The sequence below is a fragment of the Brassica oleracea genome, unplaced genomic scaffold (genome assembly GCF_000695525.1).
Source record: "Brassica oleracea var. oleracea cultivar TO1000 unplaced genomic scaffold, BOL UnpScaffold01155, whole genome shotgun sequence".
Taxonomy (NCBI): domain Eukaryota; kingdom Viridiplantae; phylum Streptophyta; class Magnoliopsida; order Brassicales; family Brassicaceae; genus Brassica; species Brassica oleracea.
In genome coordinates, this window is record NW_013617713.1 from 1,283 (window position 1) to 15,788 (window position 14,506).

Here is a 14,506-nt window from a genome sequence, read left to right on the forward strand (position 1 = left end):
TTTAGCATACATTAATTCCAATTTATAATGTGGTTATAAATTTTAAAACAAATCTAAAGATTATAGACTTCTATAAATAGAGCGTTTACCGAAAAACTCAATATTTATAGGGTTAACACATAGATTTTGAGAAAATTTTGAAAAATTTGAAAATATTGTTTTAATACATGATTTAATCACTGTAATAACATATGATGAAGTTCAAAGAGGTTTGGAACCTTTGTTGTCTCCGTTTCTCTAGGGAATATCAATTTTATAGTGGTTCATCCACTAATTTAGAAAGTATATGCAGTTTTACTAAATGAATTGATAAAAAATTAGAAAGATGTCCATGTACCTTGAAAAGAAGTTTAGCATACATTAATTCTAATTTATAATGTGGTTATAAATTTTAAAACAAATCTAAAGATTATAGACTTCTATAAATAGAGCGTTTACCGAAAAACTCAATATTTTCGTAGGAGTTAACACATAGATTTTGAGAAAATTTAGAAAAATTTGAAAATATTGTTTTAATACATGATTTAATCCTGTAATAACATATGATGAAGTGCAAAGAGGTTTGGAACCTTTGTTGTCTCCGTTTCTCCAGGGAATATCAATTTTATAGTGGTTCATCCACTAATTTAGAAAGTATATGGAGTTTTACTAAATGAATTGATAAAAAAATTAGAAAGATGTCCATATACCATGAAAAGAAGTTTAGCATACATTAATTCCAATTTATAATGTGGTTATAAATTTTAAAACAAATTTAAAGATTATAGACTTCAATATATAGAGCATTTACCGAAAACTCATTATTTTCGTAGAGGTTAACATATTGATTTTGAGAAAAATTCAAAAAATATGAAAATACTATTTTAATACATGGTTGAATCCTGTAATAACATATGATATAGTTCAAAGAGGTTTGGAACCTTTGTTGTCTCCGTTTCTCTAGGGAATAGCAATTTTATAGTGGTTCATCCACTAATTTAGAAAGTATATGCAGTTTTACTAAATTAATTGATAAAAAATTAGAAAGATGTCCATGTACCGTTAAAACAAGTTTAACATAAATTAAATCCAATTTATAATGTGGTTATAAATTTTAAAACAAATCTAAAGATTATAGGCTTCAATTAAGAGAGCGTTTACTCAAAAACTCAATATTTTCGTAGGGGTTACATAGATTTTGAGAAAATTTTGAAAAAATGGAAAATATTGTTTTAATACATAGTTGAATCCTGTAATAACATATGATGAAGTTCAAAGAGGTTTGGAACCTTTGTTATCTATGTTTCTCTAGGGAATATCAATTTTGTTGTCTATGTTTCTCTTGGGAATATCAATTTTATAGTGGTTAGTCCACTGATTTAGGGAGTATTTGCAGTTTTGCTAAATTAATTGATAAAAAATTAGAATGATGTCCATGTACGATGAAAAGGAGTTTAACATACATTAATTCAAATTTATAATGTGGTTATAAATTTTAAAACAAATTTAAAGATTATAGGCTTCGATATATAGATCATTTACCGAAAACTCAATATTTTCGTAGGGGTTAACATATTGATTTTGAGAAAAATTCAAATAATTTATGATGAAGTTCAAAGAAGTTTGGAACCTTTGTTGTCTCTGTTTCTCTAGGGAATAGCAATTTTATAGTGGTTAGTCCAATGATTTAGGGAGTATTTGCAGTTTTGCTAAATTAATTGATAAAAAATTAGAACGATGTCCTTGTACCATTAAAAGAAGTTTATCATACATTAATAAAAATATATAATGTGATTAAAAATTTTAAAATAAATTTAAGGATTATAGGCTTCAATATATATAGCATTTACCGAAAACTCAATATTTTCGTAGGGGTTAACACATAAATTTTGATAAAAATTCAATTAATATGACAATACTGTTTTAATAATAGTTGAATCCGCTAATAACATATAATGAAGTTCAAAGAGGTTTGGAACTTTTGTTGTCTCCGTTTCTCAAAAAAATAGCGATTTTATAGTGGTTCGTCCAATGATTTATGGAGTATTTGCAGTTTTGCTAAATAAATTGATAAAAAATTAGAATGATGCCCATGTACCGTGAAAATGAGGTTATCATATGTTAATAAAAATGTTTAATGTGATTATAAATTTTAAAACAAATTTAAAGATGATAGGCTTCAATATATAGAGCATTTACCGAAAACGCAATATTTTCGTAGGGGTTAACATATAGATTTTGAGAAAAATTCAAAAAAAAATATGAAAATACTGTATTTAATACATAGTTGAATCCTGTAATAACATATGAGAAAGTTCAAAGAGGTTTTGGAACCTTTGTTGTCTGCGTTTCTCTAGGGAATAGTAATTTTACAGTGGTTAGTCCAATAATTTAGGGAGTATTGGCAGTTTTGCTAAATTAATTGATAAAAAATTAGAACGTTGTCCATGTACTATGAAAAGGAGTTTATCATAAATTAATACAAATGTGTAATGTGGTTACAAAATTTAAAACAAATCTAAAGATTAAAGGCTTCAATATATATAGCATTTACCGAAAAACTCAATATTTTCGTAGGGGGTAGGTAATACATAGATTTTGAGAAAAAATCAAAAAATATGACAATGTTGTTTTAATACATAGTTGAATCCTGCAATAACATATAAATTATAATGAAGGTAAAAGAGGTTTGTCCACTAATTTAGAAAGTATAAGCAATTTTACTAAATTAATTGATAAAAAAATTAGAACGAAGTCAATGTACCATGAAAAGGAGTTTAGCATACATTAATTCAAATTTATAAATTTATAACGTGGTTATAAATTTTAAAACAAATCTAAAGATTATAGGCTTCAATATATAGAGCATTTACCGAAAACTCAATATTTTCGTAGGGTTAACACATAGATTTTGAGAAAATTTCAAAAAATATGAAAATACTGTTTTAATACATAGTTGAATCGTATAATAACATATGATGAAGTTCAAAGAGGTTTGGAACCTTTGTTGTTTCCGTTTCTCTAGGGAATAGCAATTTTATAGTGGTTCGTCCACTAATTTAGAAAGTATATGCAGTTTTACTAAATTAAATTATAAAAAATTAGAACGATGTCCATGTATCATGAAAAGGAGTTTAGCATACATTAATTCAAATTTATTATGTGGTTATAAATTTTAAAACAAATCTAAGAATTATAGGTTTTAATATATAAAGCATTTACCAAAAACTCAATATTTTCGGAGGGGTTAACACGTAGATTTTGAGAAAAATTCAAAAAATTTGACAATATTGTTTTAATACATACATGAATCCTGTAATAACATATGATGAAGTTCAAAGAGGTTTGGAACTTTTGTTGTCTCTATTTCTCTAAGGAATATCAATTTTATAGTGGTTAGTCCAATGATTTAGGGAGTATTTGTAGTTTTGCTAAATTAATTGATAAAAAATTAGAACGATGTCCATGTACCGTTAAAAGAAGTTTATCATACATTAATAAAAATATATAATGTGGTTACAAATTTTAAAACAAATTTAAGGATTATAGGCTTCAATATATATAGCATTTACCGAAAACTCAATATTTTCGTAGGGGTTAACACGTAAATTTTGATAAAAATTCAATTAATATGACAATACTGTATTAATAATATTTGAATCCGCTAATAACATATGATTAAGTTCAAAGAGGTTTGGAACCTTTGTTGTCTCCGTTTCGCTAGGGAATATCAATTTTATAGAGGTTCGTCCACTGATTTAGAAAGTATATGCAGTTTTACTAAATTAATTGACAAAAAATTAGAACGATGTCCATGTACCATGAAAATGAGTTTAGCATAATTAATTCAAATTTATAATGTGATTATAAATTTTAAAACAAATTTAAAGATTATAGGCTTCAATATATAGAGCATTTACCGAAAACTCATTATTTTCGTAGGGGTTAACACATATATTTTTAGAAAAATTCAAAAAATATGAAAATATTATTTTAATACTTAGTTGAATCATGTAATAACATATGATAAAGTTCAAAGAGGTTTGGAACCTTTGTTGTCTCCGTTTCTCTAGGGAATAGCAATTTTATAGTGGTTCGTCCACTAATTTAGAAAGTATATGCAGTTTTATTAAATTAATTGATAAAAAATTCAAAAGATGTCCATGTACCATGAAAATGAGTTTAGCATAAATTAATTCTAATTTATAATGTGGTTATAAATTTTAAAACAAATATAAAGATTATAGGCTTTAATAAATAGAGCGTTTACCGAAAAACTCAATATTTTCGTAGGGGGTTAACACATAGATTTTGAGAAAAATTCAAAAATTTGAAAATATTGTTTTAATACATAGTTGAATCCTGTAATAACATATGATGAAGTTTAAAGAGGTTTGGAACCTTTTTTTTCTCCGTTTTTTTAGGGAATATCAATTTTATAGTGGTTAGTCCATTGATTTAGGGAGTATTTGCAGTTTTGCTAAATTAATTGATAAAAATTAGAATGATGTCCATGTACCATGAAAAATAGTTTATCATACATTAATACAAATGTATAATGTGGTTATAAATTTTAAAACAAATTTAAAGATTATAGGCTTCGATATGTAGATCATTTACCGAAAACTCAAAAAATATGACAATATTGCTTTAATGCATACTTGCTTTCTGTACTAACATATGATGATGGTCAAAGAGGTTTGGAACCTTTGTTGTCTCAATTTCTCTAGGGAATAACGATTTTATAATGGTTAGTCCACTAATTTATGGAGTATATGAAGTTTTACTAAATTAATTTATAAAAAAAATTGAACGATGCTCATGTACCATGAAAGAGAGTTTATCATACATTAATACAAATGTAGAATACGGTTAGAAATTTTAAAACAAGACTAAGGTTTATGTGCTTTAATATATAAAGCATTTACCAAAACTCAATATTTTTCGTAGGGGTTAACACATAGATTTTGAAAAAATTTCGAAAAATATGACAATATTGTTTTAGTGCATAGTTGCATCATGCAGTAACATATGATAATGTTTAAATAGGTTTGGAGCCTTCTTTGTCTAAGTTTTTCAAGAAATTAGCTATTTTATAGTGGTTATTCCACAGATTTTAGGGAGTATTATAAAGTTTTACTAAATTAATTGATAAAAAAATTATAACGATTCCCATATACCATGAAAGAGAGTTTAACATACATAATAAAAATGTAGAATGTGGTTATGAATTTTAAAACAACACTAAAAAGTATAAGCTTTAGTATATAGAGCATTTAAAGTAAAACTCAATATTTTCGTAGGGGTTAACACATAGATTTTGAGAAAAATTCAAAAAATATAACAATATTGCTTTAATGCCTAGTTGCCTCCTGTAATAATATATGATGATGGTCAAAGAGGTTTGGAACCTTTGTTGTCTCCATTTCCCTAGAGAATAGCGATTTTATAATGGTTAGTCCACTAATTCAGAGAGTATATGAAGTTTTACTAAATTAATTTCTAAAAAAAAAATGAACGATGATCATGTACCATGAAATAGAGTTTAGAGTAATTTAGTAAAAATGTAGAATGTGACTAGAATTTTTAAAACAACACTAAAGATAATAGACTTCAGTATATATAGCATTTACAGGAAAAAATAATATTTTCGTAGGGGTTATAACACATAGATTTTGAGAAAAATTCAAAAATATGGCAATACAGTTCTAATGCATTGTTGCATTCTACACAAACATATGATGATGGTCAAATAGGTTTGAAACCTTTGTTGTCTCCGTTTCTCAAGAGAATAGCGATTATACTGTGGTTATTTCATTGATTTAGGGAGTATATTCAGTTTTACTAAATTAATTGATAGAAAATAAGAAAGATGTCCATGTACCATGAAAAATAGTTTAGCATACATTAACACAAGTGTAGAATATGCTTAGGAATTTAAAACAACACTAAAGATTATAGGCTACAGTATATAGAGCATTTACCGAAAAACTCAATATTTTCATAGGGGTTAACATATAGATTTTGAAAAAAATTCTAAAAATATGACAACAATACTGTTTTAATACATAGTTGCATTCTTTAATAACATATGATGATGTTTAAAGAAGTTTGAAACCTTTTTTGTCTCCGTTTCTCTAGGAAATAATAATTTTATAATGAAGTTTGCAGTTTTACTAAATTAATTGAGAAAAAATTAGAATGGTGTCCATGTACCATGAAAATAAGTTTATGATATATGAATACAAATGTACAATTTGGTTATAAATTTTAAAACAAATTTAAAAATTTAAAGATTATAGGTTTCAATATAACTCAATATTTTTGTAGGGTAATTAAGTTGAGTTATCAATATTTTTGTAGGGTAATTAAGTTGAGTTATCATCTTTTATCTTGGTTGTCGTTGTAACATACAGTAAACCAATTTGTTCTGTTCTTTTCCTCTTTTTTTTTTGTCTGTAAAAATCCAACTTCTCTTTTATATATTGGAGATTGTAAATCTTTGTAAAATGTAATTTTGATAACTTCGATAAATATGAATGCTCTTTAGCCATTGGAGGTGAAAAAAAATTGGAAAATGGCCATGATTAGTGGATACTTGAAAATATTATGGGCTTATCTGCTAACCATAGAGTAAAAACATTTTGGGCCTGTATATTGATGTTTTCCGCTCTATGACAATTCGGCGTCGTTTGACGGGATTCGTCTTGAGCTTCTTCATTTCGCAGCTTCACTGAAAATTTAAAAGAGAAAATCTCAGAAGCTCCGAGAAGAAAAGCCCTAAATCTCGTTCCATCGACTTCGATCTCTCATCATCGAAGATGTCTGTGCGTGTGCTGAATCCTAATGCGGAGGTGCTCAACAAAACGGCGGCGCTTCATATGACCATCAACGCCGCTAAAGGTTTACAGGATGTGCTCAAATCCAATCTCGGTCCCAAGGGAACCATCAAGATGTAAAGTCTCTTCTTCTTAGATCTATGTGGTTATTTCGTATCCGATACTCAATTGATTTTAACGCGACTGTTTCTATCAGGCTTGTTGGTGGCTCCGGTGATATCAAGCTTACCAAGGACGGCAACACGCTTTTGAAGGAAATGGTGAGTGAGCTCAATAAAGCTAGATCTTGTTTACTAGTGAAGTGTGTTTGAGGATCTTCTTACTAATTTTCAAAAATATTTGTCACGTGACTGACCTGCTCTAATGGATAGCTATATAATCTGAGCGTTAATTAGTTTTGATGAATGGTTACAGTTTCTCACTTTGCTTATCTTTGCAGCAAATTCAAAATCCTACGGCTATCATGATTGCGAGGACTGCTGTTGCACAGGATGACATTAGTGGTGACGGTACTACTTCCACTGTCATCTTCATTGGTGAGCTCATGAAACAGTCCGAGCGTTGCATCGATGAAGGTTAGCTCAATTAGCTTCTTCCTGACTTATACTTCGATTTGCGATTTTTTTTTTGTATTTAACCTCAATGGTCCTAATGAGAAGTCTTTAATGTGTCTCAGGAATGCATCCACGTGTCTTAGTTGATGGTTTCGAGATTGCAAAAAGAGCTACTCTTCAGTTTCTCGACACTTTTAAGACACCTGTGGTTATGGGCGATGAGCCTGATAAAGAGATCCTGAAAATGGTTGCCAGGACCACGCTAAGAACAAAGGTATTCTTCATTTTGATGATATCTATTATTATTTGGTTAGCACTGAATTTTATCTTCTAACTGCGTTTTTTTTCTTGCTATATTAGTTGTATGAAGGCTTAGCTGATCAACTGACTGATATTGTTGTTAATTCGGTAAGTTTACTGATACCTCTCGTTGAGTGTCATCATGTTTTTTACATATGTATACTAATCTATGAATTAGATTAGGTTTTCAAGCTTGTTTGGCTTATACTTAGCTTCTTCCTGAACATTACAGGTTCTCTGCATTCGGAAGCCTGAGGAACCTATTGATCTGTTTATGGTTGAGATAATGCACATGCGCCATAAATTTGATGTTGACACACGATTGGTATGCCTGATGTATTAGAATTTAAGGATTCTCACTCTATAGAATAACTTAGTATTGGATTGAATCCTTTCGCTGGTCGTTAATCATAAATTCAATCTTTATGTACCCGCTGCTATATCACATGGATTGTTTCTCTTGTACTAGGTTGAGGGGCTTGTGCTGGATCATGGTTCAAGACACCCTGACATGAAGCGACGTGCAGAGAATTGTCACATCCTTACTTGCAATGTGTCTCTGGAGTATGAGAAGAGGTGTGTAAAAGAAACCTCTGGTTGGTTTATGAAAGACTAGAAGTTAGCGGAACATTCCGTGTATTCATTGATTTCTTAGCCTAACTTTGCATATATCAGTGAAATTAATGCAGGGTTTTTCTACTCGAATGCGGAGCAGAGGGAAGCCATGGTTACTGCAGAGCGACGTTCAGTTGATGAAAGAGTCAACAAAATTATTGAGCTGAAGAATAAGGTGGGTTGAAACTACTAAATCTAAGCTATATGCTGTAGGCCTGTAGCGTTTCAGATATTTACATGGTCTGTTTTCCATGCAGGTTTGTGCTGGTAACGATAACAGCTTTGTTATCATAAATCAGAAGGGTATTGATCCCCCATCATTGGATCTGCTTGCTAGAGAAGGGGTAAGCTATGACTAATTTTGTATCATTTTCTGGCATCCATAGTTGTGAAATCAAGTGAATTGAAACGTAAAGGCAAAATGAATTGAAACAAATAGAGAAAAAGGGTTTCCACTAAGAGTACTCACTTGAAAGCTTTTAGATGCATAGATCTTTCACAAAGCTTGTCTCTCATCTTGTACTTCTTCGTGTCTATAAGTTGTTACAGTCTATTTATCTTTATGTTTTCTTACGTTGATTTGTTTCTCCAGATAATTGCCCTTCGAAGAGCGAAGAGGAGGAACATGGAACGTTTGGTGTTGGCATGTGGGGGAGAAGCTGTGAACTCCGTTGATGACTTGACCCCGGACTCTCTTGGCTGGGCTGGACTTGTATATGAGCACGTTCTGGGGGAAGAGAAGTACACATTTGTGGAGCAAGTGAAGAATCCTCATTCGTGTACTATCCTCATTAAAGGTGCAAAGGCCCGAACTTCTATATCTTCGCCGATAAGTTTTAAACGTCGGGTTTTCATTTTGCATGATGGGTCATTGATCATCCATGAATTACATTGTTTTTGTAGGGCCTAACGATCACACCATTGCTCAAATTAAGGACGCTGTCCGTGATGGTTTAAGATCAGTCAAGAATACATTGGAAGATGAGTGTGTTGTATTAGTAAGTACTTTCTTCCTCACAAAGATCAGAGATTATTCCTTTTCAGTGTGGTTGTTGGTTTCTGTATGCTTATGGTTTGCCTATGTTGGCAGGGAGCTGGAGCTTTTGAAGTTGCAGCAAGACAGCACTTAATGAATGAAGTCAAGAAAACCGTTCAAGGGGTAAGTATCAAGTAATATGACTCTGCTCCAGTACCAACACTTATTTTATTCGGTTGCTAATGTTAATTGTGTGCAAATTGCAGCGAGCTCAGCTCGGTGTAGAAGCTTTTGCTAACGCTCTTCTGGTGGTTCCGAAGACACTAGCTGAAAATGCTGGGCTGGATACACAAGACGTTATCATTTCACTTACGGTATTATGACTTTCATTTCCCTCTTCCGCTATCAAATAATAATAATGCTCTAAGAGGACAACAAATATAACGTGTTAATTTTGGGGTTTATCTAATGAATTTGTATTGTGTATACAGAGTGAGCATGACAAAGGAAACGTCGTGGGAGTAAGCCTGGTGGACGGAGAACCCATCGACCCTCAGCTTGCTGGTATATTCGACAACTACTCGGTGAAACGCCAACTTATAAACTCAGGGTAATGTTCAAAACCAAAACGCAAACGCTAAAATTAGACATTTGAATAATAATTAAAAGCGTGAATTGGTAAATGTGTGTTGCAGGCCGGTGATAGCTTCGCAGTTGCTATTAGTGGATGAAGTGATTCGTGCTGGAAGGAATATGAGGAAGCCTACTTAAAACAAACTACATGTTATCGTTTTCAACTTTTGCTTTTGTTTCCTTTCTTCCTTATAGGTTTGAGTAGTACCCATATGGAAATTATGTTATTGAGCTATCTCTTTTTTTTTTCCTTTCCCTTGGATCTCCTGTTTGTCATAGACTCAATAGGTAATCTCGAATATCGGTTTTTTTTATGAAGAAAACATGATGAATCTACTCTAGTTAATTTGTTTTGTTTCATTGGGTTCTACTCTTTTTCTTGTTTTTTCTTCTCTATTTACTTGTGATTTTGGAAAGATAACGAACTTTCATGGAACTGGGAGAAAATGATTATTTTCAAAACAATAAAGTCCAATTTCCCGACAATGCACGGTGGTACTTTAACGATTCCATCATATAAATTATTAATTTTTGGCAAAAATAAAGTCTTTGACGGGTCAACGACGCTAGACACTTGTCGCACTCTAATTGGGCCTTCTTCCACGTACTTTCTCAGTACAATCAAAGCCCATCTCTTTCCCTTTTTCCCCCTTATTTCTTCTCACTGCCTTCATTTTGCGTCTCAAGACTTCGAACTCGACAAATCCCTAATTCCCAAAACTCCCCTCTCTCTCGGTAAGCTCCTCCAGATCTGACCTCTCTTTGCTCATACTCCAACGAATCGTACTATCTCTCTCGCTAGATATTGATCTTATCGTTTCGTTTTATGTACTTGGAAGCTTCGTTTCCTCTGTTTGTTTTCGTGTCTCTGCTCGTAGTTATAATCTAGATCTGAGCTTATTCACGATTGATTCATCTGTTTACTTCGCCAGATCTTGCTACGAGTTGTTTTAATCAGTGTCTTTTGACTTCTATTGTTAGATTCGTTTGTATTTGTAACTGATCTGCACGAAATGATCATTACAGTGATGTTAGACTATTTTTGAAAACAGGATCTACGAAACGGCGTCGTTTCTATCGATGACTGATCTGATCTGTATGATGATAAACTCTTTTTTTTTTTTGAAAACAGGATCTATAACCAAGAGTGTGATACGAAACGATGTCGTCTCCTCGTGAAGAGAATGTGTACTTGGCCAAGTTAGCCGAGCAAGCCGAGCGTTACGAGGAGATGGTCGAGTTCATGGAGAAAGTCGCCAAGACCGTTGACTCCGAGGAGCTCACCGTGGAAGAGAGGAACCTCTTGTCCGTTGCTTACAAGAACGTGATTGGTGCTAGGAGAGCTTCCTGGAGGATCATCTCTTCGATTGAGCAGAAGGAAGAGAGCAGAGGGAACGAGGATCACGTTGCTATTATCAAGGACTACAGAGGAAAGATCGAGACAGAGCTAAGCAAGATCTGCGATGGGATTTTGAATCTTTTGGATTCTCATCTTGTTCCCGCTGCGTCTTTGGCTGAGTCTAAGGTGTTTTATCTGAAGATGAAGGGGGATTACCATAGGTACCTTGCTGAGTTTAAGACTGGTGCTGAGAGGAAGGATGCTGCTGAGAACACTCTCGTGGCGTACAAGTCTGCTCAGGTAAAAAAGGGTTTGTATTGAGAGTAGTTGTAAAAGGGTTTTATCTTGATGAATGCTAATGGTTGTTTTTTTTGTTCTCGTGTAGGATATTGCACTTGCTGATTTACCTCCTACTCATCCGATAAGATTGGGGCTTGCACTTAACTTCTCTGTCTTCTACTATGAGATTCTCAACTCGCCTGACCGCGCTTGCAACCTCGCCAAACAGGTTTTGTGTTTTTGCTTTATGGGATGTCATTTATGATTTGAGACTTTGTAAGTTTTCAGGTTTATGACATTGACTCGATTGTTTTTCACAGGCTTTTGATGAAGCAATCTCTGAGCTGGACACATTAGGAGAAGAATCATACAAGGACAGCACGCTCATAATGCAACTTCTCCGTGACAATCTGACGCTCTGGACTTCTGACATCAATGTATACTCTTTGTTTCCCTCCCTATATCTTTTCTTTTAACTCCTTATATACACAATATAAGGCATATGTGCATGTGTTTAGGAAGTTCATGTACTGAGAGTATAATTTTTAATTAAACGTTGTGTTGATCATTTTCAGGATGAGGCGGGTGGTGATGAGATCAAGGAGGCGTCAAAAGACGAGCCTGAAGAAGGCAAACAAGCTTAGATGTTGATGTGACCAGAGAGAGAGAGAGCGAGACTTTACTGCCTATGTATGGATTTGGCTCTTGTTTCTTAAAAACATATGCTATGGGGTTTGTGTGTTGAAGCAGGAGAGGATCATCATTTGATTTTCTCCTTTGCAAACTCAAAAACTCTCGTTTTTCTTTTTTTGTTGGGTTTTTTTTTTCTAGTGTTTCGAGTCTTTGGTTTTACTTCGTTGCTTGTTATTATTTTTTAGGAAGTGAAGAAACAAAACTTTCTATGATTGCTTTCGATTCTACTCTTTTTTTTGCCGCCAATTAATCTTTCAACTTAAAAGTAAGCAGGCATGTAAAGAACTTTGTCACCTTGGAAAGCATATACACTATCAAAGCCATCTATACCAAATTTCAATTTTGATATGGTCTGCAGAGATCTCATAATGTCAGGTAGAAACCATTCAAAAATCTCATCAAACCATTTCATGATTGGTAATAACTAATAACCAGACCAAAACTGACTGTTTTATTACATCGCCACAACAAACATAAAACTTAAGAGAACGTTTTAAAGCAGTTGAAACAGAGTAAAGTCTTGATCAAACCATAACTACAGAACAGAAAGCAAACTGTTTCTTCTCATTCTTCTTATGTTACTCTCAGATTAAAATAAGAAGAAACACTCAATTCAAGATCTTGTTGCGTTCTAAAAATTTAAGATCATGTTCCCTAAGAAACCAACTGATTCATCTACCACAAACCGACATAGCTTCGACGAGGCTCGATGGGTCATCAACGTCCGAAAATCTCTCGACGCAGAGCTGGAACAACACCCTCTCGAAGAAGTCACAGTCTGCATATTCACCCTTCCTAAAGCTTTAATGTCTACCCATCGAGACTCATACACACCTCAACGAGTTTCCATCGGACCTTACCACTGTCTAAAACCAGAGCTTCACGAAACAGAGAGGTATAAACTAATGATCGCGCGAAAATCTCGAAAACAATCCAAATCATTCAAGTTTCATGATCTCGTCGAGAACTTACAACCCATGGAGGTTAAGATTTACATTTTCAGAAAGGTCGAGACTTTGATCGATAGAGTCGGTCACAACGAGATTCTTAGAGATGTTATGATGATCGAGAACCAAATCCCGTTATTCGTTTTGAGGAAAACGCTCGAGTTTCAGCTCGAATTGACGGAATCAGCTGATGCTCTGTTGCTCTCTGTTCTTAAATGGTTATGCAGAGTTCTCTCTCCACTCCTCATCAAGTTCGACGACGATGATGAGATTGTGAAAGCTCAGTTTCATGAGTGTATTCACATCTATGATTTTTTGTATCAAATGATCGTTCCAAGAATCGAAGAAGAAGAAGAAAACAAAGCAGACGAAAACAGAGGATGTAAGCTTCTGAGAAAGATTAAGCTTCAGTTCAAAAGGGTCTTCGCATCTGATACCATCTTGAGATTACCACGTAGAGTTATATCAAATCTCCCTGGCTTCATTGCTCTGAATTATCTCTTCACCAGACAAGAAAAGGAAGCAGCAGCATCATCATCATCGGTCTCTGTTTTCGACATCGAAAAGCCTCCTCTAGTCAGTCTCCTAACTCCACAAAGCCGGAGTCAAATTCAAACCAACACCAAACGGCAACGTTTCAACGGTATCATTCCACTCAAACTCGGGCCATTTCAACCTCCTCGTAATAAACCTAGACATCAACACCGAGACCGTTCTCCGAAACCTCGTTGCTTACGAAGCTTCCAACACTTCGGGACCGTTAGTGTTCACTCGCTACACAGAGCTGATAAACGGAATCATCGATTCGGATGAAGACGTTAGGTTGCTTAGAGAGCAAGGCGTTCTCGTCAGCCGTCTCAAGAGTGATCAAGAAGCTGCAGAGATGTGGAACGGTATGAGCAAATCTGTTGTGAGGTTAACCAAAGTTGGGTTCTTGGATAAGACTATTGAGGAAGTTAACCGGTATTATACCGGACGGTGGAAGGTTAAGATTGGGAGATTTGTTGAGGTTTATGTTTATGGTTCGTCGAAGATTTTTGCGTTTTTGGGGGCGGTTTTGTTGTTTGTGCTGGTTTCCTTCCAAGTGCTCTCTTTGGTGTTTAGCTTGTTGAGGTTGCTTGGATTGAGAACCGGTTAGGTGAGATTATGTGATTTTGGATTTGGGTTCAATGTGGTCTAACTCTCATAACATCGAATTTGCATCAAAGTTGTGTTTAACTGTCATTTTAAATCTCAAACTTTTGTTAAATGAACCATATTATACGATGATATTGGAACTTAAAAACAGAGTTAGTTTTTTTTTTTTTTGAAACACCTAAAACAAAATTAGTCGCTAAAAGCAATGGTTAAAC

The 14,506-nt window shown here is 33.4% G+C and overlaps 2 protein-coding genes and 1 pseudogene across 2 annotated transcripts; all 3 read left to right on the top strand.

Moving 5' to 3' along the window:
• The first annotated feature begins 6,681 nt into the window (after positions 1-6,681).
• Positions 6,682-10,232, top strand: LOC106320965 (T-complex protein 1 subunit zeta 1). Its single transcript, XM_013759300.1, has 15 exons — positions 6,682-6,934; positions 7,015-7,078; positions 7,258-7,393; positions 7,495-7,646; positions 7,733-7,780; positions 7,905-7,997; positions 8,142-8,248; positions 8,348-8,462; positions 8,545-8,631; positions 8,880-9,084; positions 9,191-9,285; positions 9,378-9,446; positions 9,530-9,637; positions 9,755-9,873; positions 9,959-10,232. Exons 1-15 carry the CDS (start codon positions 6,801-6,803, stop codon positions 10,032-10,034), a joined length of 1,608 nt encoding a protein of 535 aa, XP_013614754.1. The 5' UTR covers positions 6,682-6,800; the 3' UTR covers positions 10,035-10,232.
• A 273-nt stretch (positions 10,233-10,505) lies between these two features.
• LOC106320967 (14-3-3-like protein GF14 nu) lies at positions 10,506-12,434 on the top strand. The gene is made up of 5 exons (XM_013759301.1): positions 10,506-10,631; positions 11,029-11,535; positions 11,621-11,743; positions 11,835-11,951; positions 12,090-12,434. The coding sequence occupies exons 2-5, from the start codon at positions 11,059-11,061 to the stop codon at positions 12,156-12,158; spliced, it is 786 nt and encodes a 261-aa protein (XP_013614755.1). The 5' UTR covers positions 10,506-10,631; positions 11,029-11,058; the 3' UTR covers positions 12,159-12,434.
• Positions 12,435-12,854: 420 nt separating this feature from the next.
• LOC106320966 lies at positions 12,855-14,292 on the top strand (annotated as a pseudogene).
• Positions 14,293-14,506: the final 214 nt, after the last annotated feature.

Excerpts from the sequence above, each read along its gene's own strand:
- LOC106320965 (XM_013759300.1), top strand. The coding sequence starts at position 6,801 with ATGTCTGTGCGTGTGCTGAATCCTAATGCGGAGGTGCTCAACAAAACG. Across the intron at positions 9,286-9,377 it reads AAGATGAGTGTGTTGTATTA|GGAGCTGGAGCTTTTGAAGT; the intron begins GTAAGTACTTTC and ends CTATGTTGGCAG. Across the intron at positions 9,874-9,958 it reads CGCCAACTTATAAACTCAGG|GCCGGTGATAGCTTCGCAGT; the intron begins GTAATGTTCAAA and ends TGTGTGTTGCAG.
- LOC106320967 (XM_013759301.1), top strand. The coding sequence starts at position 11,059 with ATGTCGTCTCCTCGTGAAGAGAATGTGTACTTGGCCAAGTTAGCCGAG. Across the intron at positions 11,744-11,834 it reads CTTGCAACCTCGCCAAACAG|GCTTTTGATGAAGCAATCTC; the intron begins GTTTTGTGTTTT and ends TGTTTTTCACAG. Across the intron at positions 11,952-12,089 it reads TCTGGACTTCTGACATCAAT|GATGAGGCGGGTGGTGATGA; the intron begins GTATACTCTTTG and ends GATCATTTTCAG.